The sequence below is a fragment of the Hippoglossus stenolepis genome, chromosome 3 (assembly GCF_022539355.2).
Source record: "Hippoglossus stenolepis isolate QCI-W04-F060 chromosome 3, HSTE1.2, whole genome shotgun sequence".
Taxonomy (NCBI): Eukaryota; Metazoa; Chordata; class Actinopteri; order Pleuronectiformes; family Pleuronectidae; genus Hippoglossus; species Hippoglossus stenolepis.
Genome location: NC_061485.1, coordinates 8,718,348 through 8,745,904, shown reverse-complemented (window position 1 = coordinate 8,745,904; position 27,557 = coordinate 8,718,348). Strand labels below are relative to the sequence as shown.

The 27,557-nt window shown below is 41.0% G+C and overlaps 2 protein-coding genes across 3 annotated transcripts; one reads left to right on the top strand and one right to left on the bottom strand.

Annotated features, from left to right (window-relative positions):
- Positions 1 to 228: 228 nt before the first annotated feature.
- Positions 229 to 14,742, bottom strand: ppp4r1l (protein phosphatase 4, regulatory subunit 1-like). 2 transcript variants are annotated; one of them, XM_035151181.2, is made up of 20 exons: positions 14,605 to 14,742; positions 12,561 to 12,605; positions 11,875 to 12,004; positions 11,020 to 11,126; positions 10,693 to 10,835; positions 10,419 to 10,565; positions 9,713 to 9,820; positions 8,803 to 8,868; positions 8,418 to 8,576; positions 7,672 to 7,796; positions 6,749 to 7,275; positions 6,255 to 6,664; positions 5,766 to 5,852; positions 5,429 to 5,614; positions 5,155 to 5,316; positions 4,840 to 4,940; positions 4,399 to 4,519; positions 3,730 to 3,864; positions 3,145 to 3,286; positions 229 to 2,412 (listed from the first exon to the last, which is right to left on the bottom strand). In XM_035151181.2, exons 1-20 carry the CDS (start codon positions 14,609 to 14,611, stop codon positions 2,267 to 2,269), a joined length of 3,054 nt encoding a protein of 1,017 aa, XP_035007072.1. In that variant the 5' UTR covers positions 14,612 to 14,742; the 3' UTR covers positions 229 to 2,266. The 2 variants fall into 2 exon arrangements, with proteins under 2 accessions (XP_035007072.1, XP_035007073.1); XM_035151182.2 differs by lacking the exons at positions 11,020 to 11,126; positions 14,605 to 14,742.
- A 230-nt stretch (positions 14,743 to 14,972) lies between these two features.
- rab22a (RAB22A, member RAS oncogene family) lies at positions 14,973 to 26,978 on the top strand. Its single transcript, XM_035151184.2, has 7 exons — positions 14,973 to 15,202; positions 16,032 to 16,111; positions 17,044 to 17,125; positions 21,057 to 21,128; positions 21,427 to 21,533; positions 21,920 to 22,029; positions 23,160 to 26,978. Exons 1-7 carry the CDS (start codon positions 15,167 to 15,169, stop codon positions 23,255 to 23,257), a joined length of 585 nt encoding a protein of 194 aa, XP_035007075.1. The 5' UTR covers positions 14,973 to 15,166; the 3' UTR covers positions 23,258 to 26,978.
- The last annotated feature ends 579 nt before the right edge of the window (positions 26,979 to 27,557 follow it).

The window sequence follows — 27,557 nt, the reverse complement described above, 5'->3', positions numbered from 1 at the left end:
GTATTCTATAAGGTTTAACACTGACCCTTTACCTGAAGTTCAAACACTCCTGTAACCCTGGGATCTAACATGACAACTGTTCACTTCATGAAAGTCCAATCAGCACCACGATGATTAAATGATACAAGTGTCTTTTTCAATGAAGCATCTTGTCTCTATCCACACTGACCAATACGGAGTAATCAGAGCTGATCGTCGTGGGCAATATTGCAAAAGTAAAACACAAGATCAAATTTTCATAATTTTAATTACAGAATACTAAAAATAACATTACATAAAATGTCTTTTTAAAAGAAACCATTGAATATTACAAAGGTTGTAAATTTTGTAAAGTTAGGATATAAAATCTTTGAACAGTGGTGCATAATTGAAAAGAAAAATAATTTTCATAAAATGTATATATTAACTGTTCTACTACATAAAAATGAGATGGACACAAATTGCAGACAGATGAGATGAGTAGACACCGCCATTACTGCAGTGATCTCTCCTTTTGAAGGAAGAAAGACTTGAGATGCACAGCACACACCACAATCAGCTTAAGTTCTCAAGTTATGTCTATGTTCAAAAAAAATAAAATAAAAAGAAGGGGAGAGGTTGGTGTCATCATTTACAACAGAGGAAAACAAACAGGCTCAAGAGACTTAAAAAAAAGTGACTTGGTGACTGCTCCCAATATTCACACATCTCGAATGGGGTTAAAAACCCGACTACACTGGCCTTGGTTCCATAAACACATACTGTTTTCCACAGGTTTAAGCTGTACAAAGAGTAGCAGAATGAGAAACCTCATCCGTTAAATCATTTCACCAAGACAGGGAAATCCTGATCAGTTGTCTTTCAGTCCGTTAACACAGCCGTTCCTATATTCCTACTGTACAACTGCTCGGTCAGATCCACTGAAAGCTACCATGGTCACATATTCATATCAGGAGGTCAACCTTTAAAGAATTGGAATAGACTATACACAAAAAGGGTCGGGGGTGAGGGAGGGTGGGCATGCATGCATAATCCAACAGTGTGCTTGCTTTCTTCCTCTTCTCTGAACTTGACGTCACCCTGTGGCACATCCCCGGGAGCCCTTGTTTAGATGTTTTAGTCGACGCCACAGATTCACTCAAAAAGAAAATCACCAGTCGAGCGTCCGTTCGATCCACAGCAGTCTCTCTCCACACGTATGACACACTGGCCAGTCGTGTCCAAAAAGAGGTATATCATGCGTCTCCTGCCATTTGAGACGTGTCATGTCACATTTTTGGTAAACAGACAGATTCTTTTTTTTGGGGGGGGTGGAGGGCGAACAGTTCATTAAGGTGGTGTTTTTAAAATGTCCGAGATATGGTTTTAATCAAGAGTTACGCTGAGTGGCAGAATCACTGTTCCTTCTATGCAGTAGTAGTGGTTTCAGTGGCCCGTGAAGACCAGGTGGAGAAACGCAGACGAGAGAAAAAAAAAGAAAAAAGAACAAGAGATGGTAGGAGGGAAACAGACAATAACCCAGAGGACATCTCACAAGACGAACGACGTCTCAGACAAGAGGCATTTTGGAGGAAATGAGGTGAGAGACACCAGCAGAGCTACGTGGTTTGGCTGGTCTGTTGCTCAGACAGCTGTAGTTTCTTTCACCAGGGATCCAGGAGCTGCTGCTTATCATGTAAGCTAATAATGCTGTTTAGGTTCAGATGAGTCCCCCTGAGTTAGTGCACACATCAGAGTCAGGCAGGCCTCGCCCGCTTGTTCATTAAGAAAATCCACAAGAAGAAGCAACAAGGAATAATAAAATCAATTCTGCAATTTCATGATTAAGCTTACAGTTAGCTTTGGAGAGAACGAGCCCGTTTGTAGTTCTACAAATCTGTGACCGGGGAAGGACTGAGTCAGTGTTGTTAGTGTGGAGGGTGAGAAAAGGTTCAGATGAAAATACGGCGGCTCCTGCAAAGCGATGCAGCCGATCTGTGAGTCCTGCTCATTTCCTGAAAACACTGAGAAGTTTGCTGTTTGTGTTGTGAACATAATGTGTGCTATGTAGTGCCCAACCAGAGACTGGGGTTGTGTTTGTTTGAGCGTGCTCACACTTAAAATCTGAACATCTGACATGATTCTCAAGTGGTCGTTGGTGCAGGTCTGCCCAGCAGGCGAGTGGTCGGGGGGTCGGGGGGGGTCTGGTCGGGTGCTGGTGTTGCAGGTCGCGCTGACGGTGCGTCAGTCAGACAGACAGGTAGGTAGACAGGCAGGTGGGCTGTAACATGAGTCGGGGGGGCTGAGGTTAAATCAAAGGGGCCGTGTCCATCAAGCCTTTGTTGGGGTCCAGGCTGGCGAAGAAGCGGACGTCCCGGTCCTTGTCAGACTGCAGCGCCATCACAGTCTCTTCCAGCTCATCAGAGTAGGCACAGCCCGGCTCCTTGAAATAAGCTGTAAACCAAGAACAAGACAAGACTCCTTTAGTTTGAGTCAAAATCTACCAGCACAAAGCTGTGAAAGAAAAGGAACAGAATGAGGAATACGTTTGCTTATATATATATAAAGCCCCTTTTTCACTGGTCAAAAAAAAACACACAAACACCAACTAACATCTGGCTTTTGTCTGGAATGAAAATGGATTTAATCTGCGTTCACAACCGTTTCGAATGACTCCGCAGTAGAAACAGGTTTTTATCCGCTCTGATCAGTAGTGATGAAAACATCCGGGTGAAACCACTAATTTCTCCTTTATTTTGGCAGCGTAGGCGCTGAACCATTATCTGCAACTTCCCGGTCGTTGACACATAAATAGCCATGAACATTGCCTCGTTTTTTTTTTACATTAACGTGCAACTGTGATTTTTTCTCCATATTATGAAAGGTACAACACTGGCAAGACAATGAGATGAAAGAGCTTCTCTGGCACATTCATGACGTTGAACATGAACCACCAGGGGAAAGAAAGACAAAGGCAAGCTCCAACACAGGCAATGGGAAAGGAGTCAATTGCCGTTTTAGCGAGCTTACCAGCAATTAAAAAAAACCTTTGAAGTAACTGAACCTAGGATGTTGTGTAAAACTGACAAGTTGGGAGTTTTACAGAGAATTATCGTCTGTAATTTTATCAGCGCATTTTCAAAATTGTAACTATTCCTTAGAGTTACAGGATTAATTTGCACCAACCTTTCTCCATGACGCTCTGTCGTAGAGCCTTGGCCACAAGTACACGGACGTTAGCTACTGGGTCTGATGAGAGGCTGAGGAGGCTGGGCAGGAGGTGCTGGCTGAACTGCTCCATGGGCATACAGTCCTCCTCCACTATGGCCTAAAATACAAGGACACATAAGACAGTCATTCAAACAGGCTGGTAACAGAGCTCATTTCACACAAGCTAGAAAATACTATTTCATCAGAGATAAAAGTTGACAGGCTCACGAACAAAGACTTTTTTTCCACTGTGGCGGCAACATAACACAAAGCTGGACTCATCGACCAGATGACAGATAAGAATGTGACTAGCAGGATAACTACATAACGAGAGAGCTGGTATTTTAAAGTTTGTATGAAGTATCAAACAAAAAAAGTGTGTTTTAGTGAGAAATCCAAAAGGAAATAGGAATAAAATATTCCCGAAGCCATTCATGGGATGAAAACGAATATTTATTTTCTCATTTCATTTCTATTTGCCAACAACGAGAGAAGCACTTAAAGAAGAGACAGGGAAGGTGCTAATCCACCATGTGGTGCAAAGACGTGAGAGACACACACCTGGCAGATGAAGGCAAAGGCCTGCCTCCCGACCCACTTGGGACAGTGGCAGAACCTGACAGTGAGCTCGTTGATGAAGTTCATGCCCAGATCGTCGGCACCACTTGCATACAGCTTCTGGAGGATCTCTACAACCTGAAGACACAGGAGGAACAGTTCAAAATCTGTCTCTCAACCAATTAAAGTGGACAAAACTGCTATTAATCTACAGGGGGAAAAAAGCTAATTCTCAATGAAAGTTGTTAGGAATTAATGTGCATTAAGTTTAAAGTCAGACACTTGACTTGTTGATCGAGTCAGTCGAGGTAGTTGTAGAAGCTAAACTGAAAGCTGCAAAGACCGAAAACTTCACACTGTCACATGTGTTTCAAAGAATAGTTTTAAGAAATATACTTATCAACATTATGAGTGAATATTTAGTTGAAAGAAAAACATTCTATTTGATGATCTGTGCAGCAAATATGAAACTGATATGAAACTATGAAGCCAAGCTACGATGATCAAATACAACCATCCGTCAGGACATTACTTTATCCCATGACATCATCCATCTGTGTGACTCATTTCCCTTTTGTCTTGACCCAACCATGTATTACAACAGCCACGTTTCCCCCCCCAAAACCAGATGTTCCCTACACCAGCAGAGAGAGAAAAAAAATAACTACGTACCAGTTTGTATGAGATCCACCTGACCTCCGAGACTTTGTCAGAGCAGAGTGTGAGTGCTATCTGTCTGAGGTAGTCATACACATCGTAGTGGCTGTACAACTCTATGATCATGATCAGCTGCCTGGAAGGAGACAGGGAGACACAGTCAGGCAAACACAAGGGTTATAAAAACCTACAGGGAAGTAAAATAACCAAAACAAGATAAACCTCAAAATAGTTTGTTGTGGATAGAACTTAGTAAATAAACAGCTGAATAGATACAGACAGTAAACTGACAGCAGAATTAAATCTAACCAATACGCAATGTGACAAGAACTCAGGCCTGACATTCTGTCAATCAGCAGGACACTGATTAGAAAACAGTCTGGATAAGAGTCTGCTCCAAATGCAAATAATTATTTCCCAAATCCTTCCTGAGTGGAAGAGGAAAAGGAGACGTACTCTGCCAGCTCGTATCTGAATCTCCAGTTGCGACTGTTGTCCGTCACCATGAACTCCTGCAGCTGGTACAGATATTCTCTCCTCTTATCTGCATGCAGCAGCTGAAACAAGGAGGTGCACATCAGTTATATTTCATAACAGGTTCAAAGTCAGTTTTGTAATCATGTTGCAAAATTTTCTTGCCCTGTGCTTTCTAATCTTGAGACAGTTTGAAAAAAGCCGACTGAACTTACTAACGTTAGTCTCAGTAAGTGTTGTAATCTCAGTAAGTGTTGTCCCACCTGGACCAGCGGGAAAATAATCTATAAATCTTACCTTGAGGAAGTCATACAGATGTTTGAGAACGCCAATGCGGACCTCGTCCAGGTCTTTGAGGAAACCGTTGAAGATGGGAACCAGATCAGCCGCCGTCAGCTGGTCTCCCAGGATAACCGCCAGCTCATGGATGGAGAACGCCAGCGTACGCCGCACCTTCCACTAAGAGCGGGAGAGAAACACAAAAGTGACAGGTTTATTTGAAGCAGTTGTTCTGACAATAAAAGTGTAACTTTTGCAAACGTACACCATGGTTTCCCATTACTCTGCTCACCTGCACATCAGTAGCGAGGGTTTCATACGTGTCCTTGAGGCAATGCCAGTTCTGTCGTCCCAGAGTGAGAGCGACCCCCGGCAGGCTGAAGGCACAGTGTTTGGCTATTTCCGTATCAACCGTCTGGGCCCGGGCCGGGTCCGTCATAGAGAGGTACTGATCCAACAGCTGCTGCGGGATAACATTCTGGAGACACAGCGGGAGAATAAAGATTAAACAAAGAGGAACGTGGATGCACAGGGAGAAGGTGCTTAATAATCCATGTCTCAGCAAATCAATACCAACAGTAAGGAGCAGATCAATATTTACAGGATGAGCGAGAGTGGTGCTGACTGACCTGGACCTTAGGCTTGTCCTCCATCACTGGGCTGTGAGCCAGGTCTTCCTTTCCCCCCTCTTCCACACTCTCTATCAGTTCAGACTCCTGAGAAAAACAAATATTCACAAACAGACCATTAGGGAAAAAACAAGCGAGGTACCAATGGAAGATTTTAACCTACTGTCCCTGCACTAATGCTGCAGTTATAGTTGTGTGTAAAGGCGGTAGAAATTTCTTTGAAAAAAGGGACAGTCCCGTAAACTGTGGTGGATGCAAACAAAGACTGTAGTGATTCACTCTGCGGTTTATGGGACTGTTGTTACTCAAAGGAGCTCACACTGCAGGTATCATCTATGTAACATTTGAAATTAAAATGCAATTTTTGTGGATGTTGTTGTAACTGACTTCTGTTTATCTATGTAGTGACTCAGTACATCTGCCACATTCAGCCATATAATAAACTAAAAGTTGTCTGAACACGCTGCGATAATGTGAATAGCCTCATACTGGAATAGGTGAGTTAGGTGAAGAGTCATCCTGGTCCTCCTCCTCATCCTCCTCCTCCTCCTCCTGGTCCTGGTCCTCCTCCTCCTCCTCCTCTTCCTCTTCCTGAGGCTCCGTCTGCGTCTCCTCGTCTCCTTGCTCCTGGACGGGGCTCGACTCTGAAGCTGGAAGGGTTTCCATCGTTTGCTCCTCTTCTGTGGGGCTCTCCACACTGTCTGACTGAACCTCCACAGATATGCTCTCCTCAGACGGGCTCTCCGTGCTGCTCTCAGGCTGCGGTTCAGTCGGGCTGTCGTCTGCTGGACAGTTGTCTGCAGGACAGTCGTCTGCTGGACAGTCGTCTGCCGGGCTGTCGTCTTCTGGATTGTCGAGCTGGGCTGCCTTCAAAGCTGCCGACAAAACCTGGACTTGAGCTAGAGGAAAATGACAAATGCAAAAATGTAATCCATATGCCAACAGATGATCAGATGTAGTTCACAAATACTCTGTGTGCTCACCTTGTACATCAGGGTCATCCATGTGTGGTTGCAAACAGTCTAAAACCTTCTGGATCTGGTCACTAGTGGCGTTGCCATGATTGGACTTGGAATCAGGACAATTATCCTCAGGTTCATCCTCATCCTCCTCCCTCTCTTTCTTTTCCTCATTCTGTGTCACGTCCCCTGACTTACGACAACTTAGCATCTCCAGATCCCCGCTGATGTCTGGTAAAGGAGACCTCCAGTAGTTGAAAGAATTAAAGTTCTCGTCTGTCTTGTCCATCTCTTTTGTGTTCTTAGCATTGTTTGTTGTCATAGGGCTGCCGTTGCGGTTTGAGACATTGTGGGTGTAACGGTCTGGCCTCTCTCCGGGAACTGAACTGTGGTTGTCATCAAAGCTGTGCATATCGTCATTGTCGGCTGTCGACACATGTTCTGGGGATGGTGTTGCACGGCCGTCCTGGTTGGGAAGTGTGTGAGCGATGGTTCTTTCTGTGCGGCAGCCGCTGATGTCGGAGCAGTTCAGGGAGTTGAGGGAGCAGTCGCTGAAATGAGAAACATAATTTAGAGAAATGGCTTGACAAATATGTTTCTGGTTCCGAGTTCAACAATGGAGAAACCAATTGTTTGGGGGAATATGTGAAACTGTACAAAAGTAACATCACTTTTTCTGGCAGATAAACTAAAAAAAAACTAGTCTGTCCTGATTAAGCCCAGTGATCATGATTCATTGATTCATGACGCATTTGTGTTGACAAAAACTTGTGTAGTACCAAAGCATCAGTGTCTGAACAAATACTCAATTAAATTACAACACAATATTTATCCAACTGTTCCTAAGAGACATAAACATTGAACATGTGCAACGTTATTGTTTGACCAGACTGAAAGAAGCATCAGTCTGTTGTTGCAGCAGTGACTGCGGGTCGGGGGGGTCTTACCCTTCCAATGTACACCTGGGGAGCTCAAGTAGGGCACCGTCCTCTCTGAAGTAAAGGCCTGTGCTGGAGGGGTTGGCAAAGGTGGAGATGAAACGTCCCAATGACTGAAAGGCTGCTTGGCGCACCTGGAAGTGGAGCAGGGAGGAATCTCTCAGTTTCACTGTCACTACAAAGATTACTAAAGACTAAACTTTATCTTTATAGCATCTTTCATACAGGTTAGAGCCTCAAAAGGGGACTAAGCAGTTAATAAAGCAGAAAAAATGTAGATGGTAATAGAGTGAAGTAGTTAGGTATTAATGAACAGTATTTCTGCTCTGCTCCATTGATTTACTCAAATATTATACAGATGTGGACACATGCAGTTATCTTTGTACTTCGGTCTATTTCGACTGTACAGACTCTAAAATACCCAAAACAGTGATTAAATCTGGAGTGTTTAGAGATATTTCGTTTGAAAGTTTGCAAGATTGCAGGTAAAATAATTCACATTTCACTTAACAGAAGTGAAACAAATGAAAGAAAAATGACATGTAGACAAAAAGTAAAGTATACAGCTGAAACATCAGGAACTAAAGGGTACATACAGCACTGAGGTAATGAAACTTTCTCGATTCCACAGCTAAGCAACAACAGCAGCACTTTTCATCATAGTGCAGAGGAAGTTACACATGAATGTGCTTGTTATTTTATGCAACTGTATGAATTAGGATTTTTAGTTTTGTGTGCATGTGTTTGAGTCCTACCCAGCGGGACTGGTCACTGATGAGACTGATGAACAGGGGGGACAGTTTTGCACGTCGCACCTCTGGAGAGGTGGAATTTGAGACCATCATGAAGCACTCGGCACAGGCTTTCCTGATCCCCCACAGACTGTCTGAGCACAGATCGAAGAACTTGGGCATCTACGTTAAAAAGAAAAACCAAGTCAGTACAACCTAGAATTAACAATGAGGGTTTGAACTGTAAAAGGGCGTGACAGCAATCAAACTAACTTTGACGCACTAAATGCAATGTTCTATGTTAAGTATTGACTCAGGCGAAGCTTTACGAACACTAATGTTTAACTTTCATGTTGCATAATGACATAAGTGTAAATATGTGATGAACATTGAGTCTCAAGTGTCTCACCAGTAGTTTTTCTGTGGCTTCCTGGCCCACAATAGAACAAAACTCGCCAAAATTTGCAGCACAGACCTGTAAATAAACAAAAATAATACAAACATAATAAACACATTGACATAAAATGAAAGAGCCAAATAAACAATATATGATTAAATAATATTAATTAGATTTTATGTCATTAGAAGCTAGCAAAGAGAAGTTCCAGATTCTCAAAAGCATGATACATCCAGCAACAATAATAGGTAAAGTTATTATTTTTTAAAACATCGGGTGGGTTGTTAAATTCCTTCTAAGTCGAATCCCATAGTATCTCAGTAGGATTATTCTACTATCTGCTGTGTGATATGGTTCAGTGACCATCGCAAAACAACATGAGATGTGTGAAGTTGTGTTCCTGCAATGTCCTGGGGTTGTCTGTATTTTTCTGCATGCATTATTTATCTATCTCTGCAAAACCCTCTGCATTGGTTTCATCTATGTAAAGTTGTGTTCCGTGCTGTCTGAAAACTTTCACTGAATGAAACAAAAAAAAAGTGGTGGGAAGAAATGTCACATTTATATAGAGCTGAACATTATTCACCACGTTTGACCACCTTTGCAGATCTTAAATAACGATTCTCCAACTGGCACCAGTTAGACCACAGAATTAACATTCCTCAGAAAACAACAGTGTAGTGTGGGATAACTTGATGCACAAAACAGAATTAAGCCAAACTCTCTCTTATTGAATTTATCCTCATGGAACACCCAAAACACGGTTTAACTCTAGCTCGAACAAGTTGACCCATGTTACTACAGGTTTAAAACAGAACATATTGTAGGGTATCATAAAGTAATTTCAGACTGTTAAACCCTATATAAACCCTATAAACCCTGTATAAGTTGGAGGTTATAAATGTGGTTTGGAGGTTGTTACCTTGCGGACTTGGAAGAGTCTGGCATCACTGCACAGGTCACAGAAACGTGGCAGTAGCAGATGCTCCACTGTGTCTTTGCTCAACATGGTGACAACTTTACACATGATCTGTAAGAGGGGACATATGGTGAGAAGTTAGTGCCATCACAACTCATACTGCGCTTCATTGTTCCACTATTCTGCACTGATGACTAAAAACTTGCAGAACATTTGCAGTGAAGTGAAAACTGTCACAGAAATCAAAAACATTTTCCACAGAGAGAGAAACCATCAGGGTAGAGAGGAAGTGTGTTTGAATTGTATAGGATAGGATGTGGGGGTGCTTCAGGAGGCTAAATCTGATTTAGACTGAGTGGAGTGAATTAGTGAATACCCAAGTATAAATAAGAGAGGCAATAAACAACCAATTTCAATTGTGCATTAAAATTAAGGATTGTTTATACCGTGACAGTTTAATAACATTACAAATTTAAACTTATATATTTCAAAAACAATCTCTGCAGGCATCAGTCATGCTCCATTTACTTAATTAGATACAGGCACTGACAGATCACCATGAAGCTATAAAAGAAACCCACTGTGCCTCCCTGGCAGCATCGGACTTGCACCGAAACTATAACCGTTTTTATAAGTATTATTAATAGTATTTATCCCACGATAATGAATAAAAGACACTTAAAAATATATGAATTATGGATATTCTTACAGCAACAGCCTCTATTTTGTAGTCATCGTCGCTGCTGGGTTCTGTGAGGTCGAGCAGAACTGGACATACTTTGGTCTCCATGTCAGCTTTAGAGATGAGGCCCTGCTCCAGCAGAACGAGCAGGGCTGCCTGGCTCGTCTTCCGCACCTTCAAAGATGGAAGCAAGGTTAAAAACAGTTTTAAAATAACAATAATAAATCTGATTGTTTAAAAACATTTAATATGTTCAAACTTAATTGTTCATGAGAAGTGATTGTTTAAAAAACAAACCTACCTGGTTATTTGGATCAGTGAGATACCGGACTACAATTGGTACCAAGTATCTTGAGAAAGCGGCTGGGAAGTTGGGCCGACTCTCATGTAAAAACATGGCGATGTTTGGGACCTGCTCCATCAGCTCAGCTCGCACTGTGGGCTCTGAGGAAACACATCACATTATACAATTAATGAACAAAGATCAATTACATGTGTTACAGGACAAAAACTGTGTAAGATCACAAAAAGATTTTAATTATGCTTATCAAATCAAATGGAAAGATTAAATTGGAGACTATTATATGGTTGTTCCAGATTTATCAGATGAACAGGAAAATCCATCTACCTCCATCTTCTGACATTCTGGCAACTGTCTCCATGACACTGATAAAGTCATTTTCATTGTCACTGAACTCCCGAAGCACATCAAGCAGGCCGCGAGCCACGATCTGCCTAGAAAGCAACAGGAGCTTCAAGTTAGTAGACCGCCTGCCAATACCGACAAGTGGTGAGTGCGACAGCGTAACACACAGCACTGACGGAGCTGTCAAGTGCATTACACAGACACACACGTGTACTTGAAAATGACCAGAGGGCTTGAACTCTGCGTAGCCGAGCATGAAAAGCATGACGACAGCAGTTGAACACATTTGTGTGGAGACAACAGGGCAGTATTTAACATTTGCAGCTGAGCTGTGATAGTACAAAACCACATACTGAGGACGTTTACCAAGTAGAGTATCATATTAATATCCGAGGAAAATAATTGCGTGTAAAACAGTCTACAGCCACATTGAGACAAACACAATCCATTCAGGGCTCTACTTTAAGTCACTTGGCATTCCTTCAGTATAGAGTTAGCACAGGTATGTGATAAGTAACTACACAGGAATGCAGACAGTGGTTCAGATGACTATGAAAGAATATTATAATTACTTGCGACATGTCAATCTCGCATGTCAACTTCTGATGTGAGTTTTAAGATATGATATATGAACAAATTCAATAAATATAAAAGGACAAATAACAACTTAACGCTGCGCAACATTACGCCATTTCTCGTTGATCCATTCCCCCCCCCCTTTAGAGTTGTAAAATCAACTGCTACATTGATCTTGCTCTATAGTACAGGCCCCTGACAGTCTGAGAGTGAGCGTTATGTCTGGTTGTGGGTGTTGCCTGAGCACAGGGCTCCACTTACCTATTGAAAACATTCTCACTGAAGGCATACTTCTCTAGCCTCCCGAGAGGGGTAAGGTTGTCTTGTCCAGCATCGAGGAAGGCTGTGATGCGGATTCCGTCACACTCTGAACCATAGTCATCAAATCCGACTGGGAGGGAGGGAGCGTGAAGTCATTTAATGGTCACATAAGTTGGAACAGTGTCACAAATACATTTGTAATGCCTACAAAAACAAAACACTTGTAATAGGGACACTGACAGATGTACCACATTAATTACAATGCCATGCTTGAGCTACTGAATCAGGCTGAATGTCAGGGCTAAATAACCTCTAACGGTATATAAAGCAGAAAGGCGCAAGTCCAACTGATTATTCCATTAAATCGTCCAACCATAAATACACACTGACTTTGCATTTGGAGCTAAACACTGTTTCATCACCCTGGCTAATGCAGACAACAGGGATTGCTGGTCTGTATAACTGCTAATAATAGCATGGTGTGAAACCTTGAAATGCTGTTGACAGCTTTAGATTTCACAGGGGTGAATGGGGTTGCCCAGAAAGATGACACCTCCATATATACCTCCCCACTGAAGGGAAGAAAAACAAAGCTCCACATACAGTATATGCAAGAAATTAATCCCTAAATCCAGGGGGTTTTACATGTGATTTCGAAAGCAAATTAAAATAAACAGAATACTCACAGTCATCCAAATCATCATGGCCATCTTCAAAGTATAAAGATAGACCTGCAAGGATAAGACAATTAGAGGGGTGAAGGGTCCATGGTGGCAAACTTGTCATCAACATACCATAACAGTGTCTCTACACACCACTCTGCCCAATGAAATAAGGAGTTCTGGTTTGGCAGGTATACAAGCTGCCAATTAGTAAGAATGGACAAGGTCTCCTTCAAAAACACTGGCAATAAATCAGTGTGGTCATGCTGATTAATCATTGTAAAACAGAAACTCTGTGCTCAGAGTCTTGATGTGAGAAGAATTCAAAACAAGTCAGTTAATATCCGAGTATGTTTTTCCTGGATCCCCAAAAGAAAGGAAGCACTTCCGACAAAACGTTTTTTTTCTTCTTCTTAAATTATATTTTTTCAAGTCAGTAAATTGAAATAGTCAAGTTCACATCCATAATCTCCTCAGCGAGAAAGATGCTGTATGTCACAAAATTAATGTGACTATCATCACTGGACATTCTGATATACATGATGTTCAGTCTATTGAAACCTAGCTAAAACTTGTACAATCCAATACAACAGTCCTGCAATAACTGTCTCCTGCTTGAGGGTTAAGGAGGTCAAACGGTACATTGACTCAATTCACATTTCCACATATTCTGTTTAAAGTCCGTATTTAACTCTGATACACCTCCAAGCTCAGAATTGTACTTTAGGGGCTTGAGGGTTAGGAACAGAGGATGTCGCACCTTGTGAAGCCCTATGAGACAAGTTGTGATTTGTGAATGTGGGCTGTAAAAATAAAATTTGATTGATTAATCAACTGATTTTTAATGTTAATTGACCTAATCTTTGATATCATAGTGAAAATGTAAAGTTTTACTTATCTTCAACTTAAAAAATGTGTTTTTGTCAAACTAACAGTCAAAGAAACAACACATGTTCAAATAACTGTTACATAAATGAAAACAGCTCAGAATTGAGGTGTTGTGACTAGAATTCAATTCATTGCTTGAGAATTACTTTAAATGATAATTGGGTTGTTAAAATGCTGTAAATAAATTGTCTGTTGAGCAACCAACTGATTAATCGACTTATGGATTTCAGATCTAATGTCAATAACGAAAAGTGAGGAAACTAGAAATAAAATGCAGTCAGTGACCCAGAAAAAATACAGTCTAGCTGGATGACAATTGTATTTTGAGACTATTAAACGAGTCCAGCAAAAGGGTGATTTTCAACGCCTTTTAACACAATGTTTTTTTGGTGTATACCGAGACTACACGAAAACTCTCTGTCCTGTTTTGTGTTCAGTAGCATCCAGTCCGACACACACAACAATAGCAAAGTGTGGTAGTCAAAAGAAAAATCAAGAAATAGACCCCAGAGGGAGAAACGTGGTGGGTCGGCTAATGCCTGTGTTTACAGCTGGGCAGGCAAGGGAATGTGATCCAAATATAAAACAACTCGCATCTCAATCGGAAACAATAAACGTGGTGTTTCGTGAGTGGAGCTGGTAAAGATGCGAGTGGTGCAACAACCGGCATCAAAAAGCAGGTTGACGAAGCACAACATCTCCTCTTTGTTGTGCTATAACGGAGGATTTGACCAGCTTATGGCTGAAAATGACTTTAGCAACTTGGCTAACGTTAGCTAGGTCACCTCGCTAGCTTGGCTACAACAACAGTTCGATAATAAACCCGATTCAGTGCGCGTGGTGGTGATTTACTAATGGGGACGGGGGTGATTCAGACACTAAATCACATCTGCTTGGAACTTAGTGGCTCGAATGACGCATCGGAGTCACTAATTTCGATACCGCTGAGTAGCTGTGGTTAGCTAGCTGGCTAGCGGTGCTAAGTTTGCTAACACAGCTTGTGTCCAGCCCTTTCGCTTGACTTGAAGCGAACACTTCGCCAGGGAACAGCACAAAGGTGGTGGAGCGTGGGGGGCCGCGGCTGCAACCGTCTCCAGCCCCGGAGAACGCAACGTGGCTCCCCCGGAGCCCACGCAGCGTGAAGGTGCGGAGGAAAAGACAATTTTAAAAGTACCATTACCTGCCATCTTGAGTCTTGGCTCGGCTCTGTGGGGCCGCCGTCCCGGTGTGGGCTGTCACCGCCGCACAGCTGTCACTCAAGCGCGGCTGCAAACTACTTCCTGAGAGCACTTCCTGGTGCTGGTGTCCCCCACAGCGCTGCGCGTCCAACCACTCCGCCGACAAAGTGCCTCTGAGCCGGGGCACAAACTCCACATAGACCCGGTACGAACACGAGCCCGTGGGCTTTGTGTGCGTCTCACTCACTGTACACGCACAAACACACGCGCGCACGCAGACACACACGCATAATAGAGCCCAGCAGTCACGTGACCGCGCAGTTCAAGATGGAGACGGAGCCACTGGGAAGCTCCACTGTTAGCTAGTTAGCTCGTCGACTGCAACAGCGCAAAATGGCAAACGCCAGCTAACCCGAGGCGCTAATGTGGCAGCTCCCGATGAGGATGAGGTAAAGCGGCTCGCGCACACGGGACACCGGAGGAACTTTCAAGATACGAGGAGGAGGAAACTGTCCATGGTCGTCAGCACCAAAACAAACCAGTTTTGACAGAGAGGAGATCGATATGGCGCTGAGGGAGCTCAAAGTGTGTCTCCTGGGGGTAAGTTAGCATCGATCTCCGTGTAAACACGTCTGTGCCCGGTTCATATTTGTACCGGTAGCATCGGATGAGTGTCGCAGCTCCAAAACGAGGCTGGTTTGTTTACATGGGTTAAATGTGGTCATAACAGTGATCAAGAGGGTGGCAACACATGCACCTTATTCTCATTTAACTTCACTGCCTTGTCTGTACTTTAAAACACAAGTGTATGTCTCATTAACCACGTCCAGACTTCATACAACAACACCCAACAAGCCACACACAGCAGATATACATCCCAGAAACATTATAGCATCCTCACATCATCTCCTCCTGCCCATCATCTACCAGCAAGATTTTAAAAAATGTTTAGTTTAGTCAGTTAACAGAAAGATAATCGATTGATTGATAACTCTTGGTCTCTGGGAACCATGTGCATTTTTACATGTTTTAGACCAAAGGATTTGTTGGAAGTTTAAAAACATCAGTCAAAATCCATTTAAACTATCTAAATTACCATCGCTACTGTTACTTCTGCTATTATTCACACATCTCTCACATGACAGCATTCAGGCACGTCTAGTTTTGCCTATAACAAGAGCATAAGCCATCATTTTCATTTGTATTGCTGAAGTAACATGATCGCCCACATCCTCTTCACCGGCTTATAAGTTTTTAAAAATATCTATGTCAATTTTTACTGCATGTGTCCGAATCATTCTCAACATGAGCAGGAAGAAGAAGCAGCAGACTACAAACAGAAACAATTTCGTGTTGCACAGCCAAATAATGTGCTTCTAACTGTTTCTGACCGCGTTTAGTAAGCATCAACTTTATTTTGTCTCTGCAGGATACTGGCGTTGGAAAGTCGAGTATTGTTTGGAGATTTGTGGAGGACAGCTTTGACCCAAACATCAACCCAACAATTGGGTAAGTTCCTGTTGTCTCCCACGCTAGAGGTTATGTTTATTCTCTTCCTCTCTCGTTTGTCGTGGTTAAGGTTGTTGCAGTGCATAAATGCTCCTAAAGTACACCCAGACACTTTCCTCTGTGTAAATTATCATCATCATTTTTACCAGTCATCAATAATTGATTGCACTTACAGCTGAAAGATTTTGATAATCAAATACATCACAACTTGCATAGTGTACCACTCTCAAGACCAAACTATTATTTTACATTTTTATCGATTTTCCTCAGAAAATGTAGAAACGTGCCCCATCTTGCATTGTTAAGGACAGTGGTAAATTAATTTGCTGCATCCTCCACTTTAAGTGGATCCACTCCAAAATGTAATGGTTTCGTCCCTGGCTCGTGGCCCATCGCTCTGCCAAGTCTGATCCAAAGTGGTTTTGTCAGCAGGATTGTGTAATTCTGCTGACAAATAAATAAATAATAAACCATCAGACAGACACGGGGGAATTCATAACCTTCCTGGTGGAGGTAAGAAGAAAAAATTCCAATACAGGATTGCCATGTAAAATACAAATAGCCTCACCATTACTCAGAATACATTAAAATGTATTGAAATTGTTTTTTAACTGATAAATATGCACTGGCAGATAGGTTTTTATTGAATTGTTATAATAAAATTTAATTTTGTATTAAAACCACATTTTGATATAGTCTATCTCAGAAATACAGTATGAGGCTGACTATAATGAAACCATTTCCTTCCTGAGATGTTTTTATTTGATAAAGCTGGCGCACAGTCTAAGATATCTTCAATCTTCTGCTGATCCAAGTGAAGATGTGTGTTTTTCCCAGTGTTTCCAACCTTTGTAAATCACTGAAATGAGATGAATAATTTTATAATACAACTCATGTTATACGTGTCTCATGAAGCCATTTCTCTTCACCAGGGCGTCCTTCATGACCAAGACGGTGCAATACCAAAATGAACTACACAAGTTCCTGATCTGGGACACAGCGGGGCAGGAACGGGTTAGTACTCGCCTTGTTTTTTTTTAATGGGCCTTTTAACAAAGCGGAGGAGGATTTACATGTGTTTTGCCTCAACATCACACAGTTTTCATATGATAATAAAACACACAAAACTGGTTGAAAAGGAAGTGAAAAAGCTGACGACACATGTATGAACCACTCCCTGAACCGGCCTGGAGGAATGTGAACAGTGCAGTTGTTCATTACTTCTGATAGGGGGCAACATTTACCTGTCTATAGGTACAGTTCTGCCCTGAACTGATACTTCTTGTTTCAGGACTTTAAATGGCGTGTGGTATTATTTGGATTTTCCTTCTTTTAATCTGTGGATTTTTTTAGTGTGTTATTATGGTAGGAAAAATAAATCTGTAAAGATTTGTCCCATTTTAAAATTCTTTGTCCTGCCTCTAATTTCCATCTCATTTCTTCGCTCTCATTGCACTTATCTTCAGAACATGCGGAAAAAAAGTGCCATTGCTTTTCTTTTGTGATTTTAAGTGGCACACGCCACTGAAATATGTTGTCTGTTGGCAACTATCATGTCCAGGTGCTCCCTCTTACATAATCTGGAAGCGTGTGTGTCTGCAGATGCCATGTTTGGAAAGCTTCGTGTCTACATACAAAATTAGGACTAAAACAATACAAACTGATGACATGTGATACCGAAAACAGGATACATCCTGGTGTCTGAGTGCAGTTTTGGTGTTAAAGCCTGTGAAATCGACACCAGGCCTCAGACAGCAGCTACTTTCTCTTTTGACTCACAGCCTACATCCCACATTTGTCTGCATTATCTCTCCACATCACTTCCCTACACATCACTTCCCCTTTTGTGTGCATGTCCTTCTCTTGTTCTCATGCACAATCCCTTTCTCTGCTGCTGTCTTCTCCAGATAGGTGAGGTAGGACGCGGCTTGTTTTTGTTATCTCCCACTCTGAAAGCTTTGCCCTCTTCACGGGTTGAGCGGACAGCAGTGCAGCCGTGTTTAAGATAAGATGAGAGGGAGAAACAAAAGCTGTCTCGGTCCACTGGTGTGTGCTGCCACTGTGTGTTATCTGAGAGTCACTGCCAGAATGCCTGTCTTTTTCCTCTTTGTGTTTTCCTGAAAACAATCTATTTTCTTCTGATTCTTTTGTGTTCATTTCCATTTTTAGCCCCTTTTTTTTATTCCCACAAATCCACTTTGTTCACTGTATTTTCACAGTGTTTCGCATCTGTGCCTGAAAAAGTTGCAACATTCCGTTGGTACAAAGCTGCTGTGGTATTTCAAAGCCTTTCATGGCTTGTTTTCTTACCTCTGTGGAGCTTTGGCCTATCAAAATCTGTTGAGTTGAGTAAGGGGAGTACAGAGCCAGCCAATTCACATGTAAGGAGAGACCAGGGCAGTAAGGAAAAGCTCTGCGATTTCTACACTCCACAATCCATATCTCAATACCACATGAGACCTTAGGAGCACATCTGAGCCCAGCTGTCAACAGCCGTTCCAGGCCTCCCCCTCCTCGGCGCTCCGTCTCACTGAAAACAAGCAAAGGGAACCTTGCATCCGACTGAAACAGGAGGGTTCCTTTCATTATTCACCCAGCTTGTGGTCACAGCAATTAATAAGCACTCACAGGGTATCAGTGGGGCTGTTTTCTTGGCTGCTGTGTGGCCAGACGACTGGCCTCGGTGTGATTGCTCAGGGTTAAGGCACAGATAGACCACACAGGACTGGCGGTGCTGCAGCCCAACACTGGCCAATGAAAGAGACAGCACTCTCTTCAGAGCCGCTGCCAAATATCCCAAGTTGGATATCCATTGGTGGACTGACGGCCAGTAACAACTATAATTATGTGGAATGTGTGCTTTTCCTGAGGTAACAGTGTCACTCCAAGATGAATAGTTTATTCCATCGTATTGTAATGGAAAATAGAATTGGCGGGAAAGAAGGGTCATTCCAAGTCTATTTGAGACATGGGGGCTTCTTTTAAAATAAACATCGTTAGTTAATACAAATTACATGGTGTCATAAGTCTGCTTAAAAGCACATGTGCAGAGGGAGTCAATATTCTCACAGGTGAGGAGTTGGAGATGGAAAATAATCATCTGGTCACTTTCAGATCTCAGTTGCCAGTTTATTAGATACAACCATATAAAACTAATACAGTCTTATATAAAAGTCTTATATAAATAAATCCTACATGATCACAAAGTTCAGGTTTTCTGGAATTAGTTTTAGAGAGGAGCTGATTCAACTCTATGGTCATTTTGGTGGGTTGTAGTTTATGGTACGGTTGAACGAGGGTATAGGCAAACTAACAAGAAAACCTCTGTGTGTAATACAATATATAAAACTCAACAGCCTTTTATTTCTGTTACAGGTGAAACCCTTATTACAATTATAACACAGTAACAGCCTTAAAATCCTGTTTCACTTTTAACTATTAAATTTAAACATTTTTTGTATCAAGAGCAAATAGTTGCTAATAGAAGCATTTAATAAAATAAGTTATAGTTAATGGCCTCATAATCAACTGTTGTATTAGGAACTAAACAGAGGTGGAAGGAGTATTTGGATCTTTTACTCAAGTAAAAAAGTAATACCACAGTTTATTAATTCTACAAATAGAAGTCCTATTAATTTAAGATCTGCAGAATGTGGTATAACTTTAAAAAGTTATATAATTATATATTATTTTGTATATAAATACATATAAGTAGCATTTCATGGTTGTAGCTGGTTGCAGTGGAACCAATTTCTTTACAATTTTATATGCCGTTTGATAGATTAATGTGGAACAATGCCTCATTTATAATATAACAGATCCAAATCAGTAAAGTAACAAGTAACCTTATTCAAGTGATTTTGGTCAAGTGTAATGAAGTAAGCAAAAAGTAGCAGTGAATGTAAAGAATTCCTTAGAGTGGTTCTTAAATGTAATATTAGAGTAAATTAACTCAATTACCTTCCATCCCTTGAGCTAAACAATAAAGGCTGCTGGATTTTTGTGCAGCTCAGATACTTTAAACTGATGCTGTAGTTTAACCATTTCGTTCCCTTTAGCATGAGGTAAAAACCTCAATACTTTTAAAAATGTTATGACAGCAGGCTAATTTGTAAAGCCAGCTTTCACGGTGCCCTGGAAAGTCTTTTGCCAGAAAAATACCAAAAGCTGGCACAGGAAAAAGAACCCCCTGCCTCCCAGGCAGCCAGGGGTGGACGTTCTGCACATGTTGTTTTGATTATGCAGGGCTTTGTGATGTGTTGGGCTGGGATCAAATGTATAGTCTTCCATAAATATCAAAATCCTAACAGCTTTTGACACATTCTGCTCATCTTTCTCTTGATGGCTCCCACATGTGTGAGGTCTCGGTGGAAAGACGAGCCGAGCAGTTTTAAATTAAACTGCTCGCCTTAAGGGCTCAGAACACCAGGTCTCTGGTTTTATGAAACAGTGTCTTTTTTGCTTATTTTTAAGGTTTTTGTAAGTCAGTTTTATTGCGTCTAATGGAACTCACAGTGAGAGTTATCACCACGTTCTGGTCTTATGTAACGGATAAGCCTTAGTCTATTAAAAGCCTAGAGAGAAATTCTGTGTCAAAATATGCAATAGTGCAATTATAGAGAAATTATATTTTTAGTTCTCATCCAAGAATGAAAAACTGGAAGTAAATCAAGTGTCTCCAGAGATGAGCTGTGATTAATCGTCTTTGAATAAGATCTTTTAAATTGTTATTTTCTCTGATCATCTTCTGTTTCACATGGTTTCAAAGCTGCATCCATATTTAATGATGTCAGTAGATCATACAGTCTAGTTCAGACAGAGATGAATCTCATTGAGAGGCTTTAGACACGTATTCTCCATCCCTGTCCAACAGTGGACCTTCTTTTTTCTTCAGAAGAATTGTTACAGTGTTTTATAACTGTTTCCTTTCTCTGCCTTCCCACAGTTTCGTGCTCTGGCACCGATGTACTACAGAGGTTCTGCAGCAGCCATCATTGTTTATGACATCACAAAAGAGGTATTGTTAGCTTTTTTCCTCCTCAACCACTAATCCACTACTTACTTAGTGAATACTTTCATTGATTTAGTCTGTGTCTTTTCCTGAAGTTTGACATTTTGGGAAATGAGTTCATCTTTAGCTGCGTATGTAACATACAGACATGAGTGGTACTGATCCTCCCATCTTACTATCACAAGAGCAAATAAATGTGTTTCCCAGAATGTCTAACGATTCCATTAACCTTTCTCCAGAGATATGATGTGCTGTCTGTTTATTAGTCCTCTCAGTCAAACATGCTGTTTACTCTTATCGCCAGGAGTCCTTCCAAACACTGAAGAACTGGGTGAAGGAGCTGCGTCAGCATGGGCCTCCTAACATCGTGGTTGCCATCGCTGGCAACAAATGTGACCTGTCTGATGCCAGGTGAACCTGAGTTAGAGATAAAACTGTCTCCTACTCATAAGTTTTCTGTCTGCTGTTGAAATATGAGGTGGACAGGTGCTAACTTCTTGGTCGTTTCCAGTAAGAAAGTTGTATTTGTTTAGAGTTGACCAAATAAACCTTCATATTTTAGTGTTTAAGGAGTAGTTAAAGAATTTGTTGTTGTTCCTTGATGTCTTCAAAAAAGTTTAAATACTCCCAGGCTATGACGCATATACACTCTCGGTACTTCACATGTACATATACACCATCAATGGAACATGTGGATTGTCCGTATAGCTGTATAGACAAATGAACTGATTAGCAGATCATCCATGAAATTGGACAATCTGTGAACATATTACAACATATTAATTTTGTATTTACAGGGAAGTGCCAGAGAGAGAGGCCAAGGATTATGCTGATTCCATTCATGCCATCTTTGTAGAAACCAGCGCCAAGAACGCCATTAACATCAATGAGGTGTTTATAGAGATAAGTGAGTGTGTTTCTCCACCATTTGGTGTCATTGACCTATACATCCTCAAATTCATTGAGTCGTGTAATTCTTTAGTTAATCATTTTCACAGCATTAACACAGTTGACTTCTTAACTGCGTATTTTAGACTGGATAACTGTGTTTTGATTAGTGTTGCCGAATAGAGGTACCACTTCTAGAGTGTTATCAGTGTTGGTGTGAAGCAGAGCTCTGACGTTGATGAGCTGTTTCAGGATAAGAAACAGATAATCATAAAGGAAATTGCTCAAATGCCAGATAAGTTGGTTTTTACCTTAAAAACAAGGTATACATATTAGCGGTGTCCTATAACCATATTACACAATACTTGCATATAGTATGTATACTAAAACATCTTATACTTACATGAAATTATATAATACTTACAGTACTGATTAAACAGACTTCAGAGCGGAAAGAAAGCGGAAAACATTTAATTACTTTTTATGCTGCAAGATCTTCTGTAACTGTCTCACCACATTTACAAATTGACCTGAGTAGCTCAAAACAATTGTATGAGTTTTTGAATATGCCTGTTGTTCAACAAATCCATTATGAACTCAGTAGATCTACACTTTAAGCGTGTTTCCACAGCAGGAGGTTTCCCTGGGGAGCAGGAATTGTTTGAGGAACTCCGTTCAACCACTTGTAATTCCACCAGAAGAACCTGGGTTTAAATTTAGTTCCAGGAGGATAGTTTTACTTCCCCAAAAAGTCTGTGTTTGGGGAGTAGTACTTTCTGAATGCACTGTAACACACAGGTTGGAAGTTTAAGTGCTTTCTATCACTATGTTGTAAAGTATGCCAGTCGATTTTGTGGTGTCACGTTACACGTCGCCAAATGCAAATACTGCAAATGGAAACCTTCACATTTTCATATGTCAGCTAACCTATTTGATTAATCCTTCCAGTGATCTATAGCAGCTGTAAACAACTACTGTCTTACTGTCAATTACTGATTTTCAGTGCTACCAAGACAAATTGTGTAGTTTAATTCAATTGGTGAGAAAAACCATATACCGTAAACGGTACAAAAGTGTATGCATGTAGAACTTGAGAGAGATAAGAGGAGCTGAATGTTGGGAACCTAAATAAATGTGTTTGTCTCACAGGTAGGCGGATCCCCGTTGTAGACACAGCAGGAGGTACTTCAGGAAAAGGTTTCAAACTGGGACGTCAGGCCTCAGAGTCTCGCAGGACATGCTGCTGATGATGCCGGTGACTGTTCCCACATGACCTATGACCTGACCTTTGCTTATTCTCTGCGTCCCCGACCTGCCTCAGCTTACAGCTCTACACGCCCTCAGACATCCTGCCGGCACTGTTATCCGGGTGCAGCAGTGTCACTCTGATGATGATGATAGTAAATGCATTTTTAAAGCACTTAAAGCAACACTATGTAACTTTTACCGAGAAACAGCGCCCTCTGCAGCCACGTGTGACGATAAATTCCGATTTAGCTGGAGCTTTTACTGCGTAGTCCCACTCACAACACACAACAACTGAACGGTTAATATTACAAGTGATCCCAGGCTTCCTGAAGCCGCTGTAACAAATGTAACAAATACACCAAACTCTGTGTAGAATTCCTCATATTTTAAAAGTTTCTTGGCGGAATATTAAACATAAACTGTGTTTTTTAATGACTTCGAAGTCTTTTTAACTGATCTGCAGTTCAGCGTGATTCTGACAATTTAAGCTGCGACTATCAGTCACTTAAACACAGGAGGTCGTCACATATAGCAAGAAGAGAGGTTCAGGGTGAGGAGTGGAAATTCTCCCTATTCAAAGTCAATGAACCATCAAACTAATGTTGAAGCTGCTATTTCAAGGCAATAAAAAATACATAGTGTTGCTTAACAATAGCAAATCATCATGTGTCATCTGTAAGTTGCTTGCAGGTGAAATACTTTCAGAGCACAGACAAACATGGTTGCACAAATACATTCATGTGACAAGGAAAGACCCCCACACACACACACACACACACACACACACACACACACACACACACACACACACACACACACACACACACACACACACACACCCACAGACATTCTGGCTTCTATAATGGACTCCAGTCTCTAAATGGTATGGTGTAGTCTCATGTTGACCAGAGACTCATCAGATTCATTCAAAAGTGACTTGTAGCTGTAAATTTGTACAAATATATTATCTTTCAACAAAAAAGTTAATTGACAATGTTTAAATCTCAACCTCAAATTATTTTGATAATATTTAAGTTATTGCCTTTAATTTCCTGGGAGACCTTTCCCCAAAATTATTTTCTCTGTATAATCAATAATTAATCGGACATTTCTGATCAAAGAGATCAATGTTAGTACCAATCTCTCATCTTGACGTTTGCTTGAAGGATAAAAGTCAAGGAAGATGGTGCACGCTTGATTTAAATTTGATTGTTTTCATCAAAGCAAAATATCAAAATGGTGTTTTGATCTCAGCCACAATCACACAGTCGAATATGCAGAAAAAATGTGTATGCGTCTGCTTCCTTTTAATAATAAAGGAAAGTTTTTTGGAGGCACTCTAGAGATGAGAATATTGATACCTCTCTTACGTCTGCATAGCTCAACATGAAGACTAAGCCAGGCTAGCTGTTACCACCTCTTTCCAGTCTTAATGCTAAGCTACGCTAACCAAATGTTTGTTATCTCCCTCTAATGACTGATCAGATGTGAGAGTGGTCTTGATCTTCTCATCTAACTTTCCACAAAGTTAAGAAGCATATTATCCAAACTATTCCTTTTAAATCTTTAATTAGTTGTTCCTCTCTCATTTGGCGTTCAGGATATTTTGATCGTCACTTGCCCCTGGGTTTGATAACAATAACTTAAAATTGTCGTAACATTTCATCTCACTGTTGAGAGAAAGTCCTCGTGTCCCAATGACAGAGCTTTAATCAGGGCTGATATCTCTGACTCTGTTGGTTGTCTTGAAGCTGATTATAAGCGAACAGTTCCAGCTGCTCACATGTGTTCCACATTTCCACTTGTAATTGCTGAAGATCCATGAACAGGCTCATGTGGATGATGTACCCCACAGTACACAGAGAATCCCGCCGGTTGTTTCCAAACATTACTCCAACTTCATTTTTCTTAAATCTCCTTGCAACCTTTCACCGGTGAGCCCGTCTGTCTGCAGCCCTTCGCTGCTACCCACTAGAAATTTTACAGGAGAGGCCAGTTTTTCTGAGGTATTGCCAAATTCTTTAATTGTGCGATAAATATTTTTCATTCTCCCCCGGGTCACACATCCAAACTTGTTTTACTAGCTGCCCTGTGATGGAAACAATACGAGATCTGGAAACTCGACCTCGTTCAGAGGAAGCTCAGATTTTGGAGCTTAAATCTCCCCTCAGCAGAAGTTTATAGGTGGAGAATCAGATGTAACAGTGTTGACATGCTGACCCCTTAATGAACCTTTGTTTCCATTCCGCTCTGTATGCACTTTGTTCCAGCGTCTGCTTTCTGAATTTCCTCTCTCTTCTGTGTTGTTCCCCTAAATGACAAACTTATTGTCGGGCCAGATTTCAATCATGGTACAGTTACAGCTTTCACAGAGCCACATCATCACCCGCTTTCTCTGTGATCCTTATGTTATGTTACAGCTATCTCATTTGCCTCTGATATTGTTTGAACTTCAGCAGCAGTGGATCAATGAGCCCACACTGACTTATTCATTCTGTGTAATTTCATGCTTCCCTGGATCTCATGAGCTCCTTCAGTCCCAAAACCTATTTTCAAACTTGCCAAAAGAAATGCAGGTCTTAATTAGACTGCATCTGCACATTTATCAACGTGAATTGTGTCCTTTTCTGTCAGCGCTAGACACTTAATTTGCCTTTGAGCATCTTAATGTAACTGATGAGTACTGTGCTGAGTAGTGCCGCCTAATCTTTCAGGATTTTTTCTGTGGAGTGCAATAGTTGTTATAATGACAAAGGTAAAATGTGACCTAATCGGAGACATTAGTTACAGAGTGATGTGTTCACACAGGAAAGCAAATGCTTGTGCAAAAGATCTCCAACAGGATAATGACAGGTTTAAATGAACCTCATTTTATGTGTATTTGGTGACGGGTTTGCTCTTACATCATATGACAGAGTCAAAACACTCTCCTGTCTTTGATAATCACCCAGCATGACATCATGATACCAACACTAGCTACTAAAACCTCAGCAGTCACATTAAGAAGGGAATCACTGCAGCTGCACTTTTGACTCACTGACTGTTTGTATTAATTGGCTCCTAATATGAACTAACGCTGTCTGCAGCATGTTAATATGCCTGTGAAACACTTTATGAAACATTCTTGCACGGGTGTCAGACTTTCTTTAATATCCTATGGTGTTATTTTAGGTTTTGACTGTTTGCTCAGCTCGTATTGCGATGAAGACGGTGGTGCCAAATAATGTCAAAACTATTTTACTACATCATGCATAATTAACCATTTTTTATTGTTGTTGTAATATAATGATTTAAAGTACTAATCGCATAAAATGCTTACAAAAATATTTGAGTTCTGATAATGATGACATGTTTCCCCCTCATTTGGAAACAGGAGGCATGAATAGTGTTTGCCAATTTTGCATTGAAAAATACCATTAGTCTTGGGCTGGCCCTGGGAATGTGATTAATCTATATTGTGTATATTTTTCAGTGTAGATAAATACCATCAGATTGCACACAAATCAATGACTATTCTAGTCTAAGCCAGTTTTGTGACCACAGTGGACTTGTTCACCATTTGCAGTGACATCATCTGAACTGTTGTTACCATATTTAGCTTTTTATTAAATTTCATATTGATTGTAACAAAATACCTGAGAACTCTTGTTTGCGGTGTATTTCCAAATGTGTAAAAAGGGAATTGTCAATTGTTTACTAATAAAAGATTGACAAAAAATACAATGTGTGCCTATATGTGCTTTTTTTTACTTCACTGATAGAGACTCAAGGGACATGTGTGCATTAACTTGTTCCTTGGGGATACAGTGACAATGTTGTTAGTGATTGGTTGTGTTGTTTATTTGGGAGCCAGAAGTCTGGCTCTATATATATATATATTAGACACTTGAGATGTGGGTTTGATGGGCAGAGGGATTTTCACTGCAATTCAAGTAGCGTTCAGGGGTATATACTGCACACGGTACTGTGCAAAAGTTCCAGGCACTAAAAGTGATATGAGGACTATTCAGAAATAAGGTCATGAATGTGTTTTTAATCATCAGTTAATTTCATGGAAAGTCCAGTTAAGTTTCAGTCATTGAATAAAAGGGGTCTACCTGGAGTTTCACTCCAAACTTGACATTTTGAGCAATTAATAATAGGCAAAGAATCAGAGGTAGATGTATTATTATTATTATTATTATTATTATTAGGGTGTATCCCACCTCTTGCTAAATGTCAGAAGGGTTCGGCTCCAGCTCCACTTGCGACCCTAAAGAGAACAAGTGGTATAGATAATGAATTAATGGATTTATTATT

Excerpts from the sequence above, each read along its gene's own strand:
- ppp4r1l (XM_035151181.2), bottom strand. Across the intron at positions 6,665-6,748 it reads GGATGACCCTGATGTACAAG|CTCAAGTCCAGGTTTTGTCG; the intron begins GTGAGCACACAG and ends ATTTTCCTCTAG. Across the intron at positions 3,287-3,729 it reads CCTTTGCCTTCATCTGCCAG|GCCATAGTGGAGGAGGACTG; the intron begins GTGTGTGTCTCT and ends CTTGTATTTTAG.
- rab22a (XM_035151184.2), top strand. The coding sequence starts at position 15,167 with ATGGCGCTGAGGGAGCTCAAAGTGTGTCTCCTGGGG. Across the intron at positions 21,129-21,426 it reads TTTATGACATCACAAAAGAG|GAGTCCTTCCAAACACTGAA; the intron begins GTATTGTTAGCT and ends TCTTATCGCCAG. Across the intron at positions 21,534-21,919 it reads TGTGACCTGTCTGATGCCAG|GGAAGTGCCAGAGAGAGAGG; the intron begins GTGAACCTGAGT and ends TTGTATTTACAG.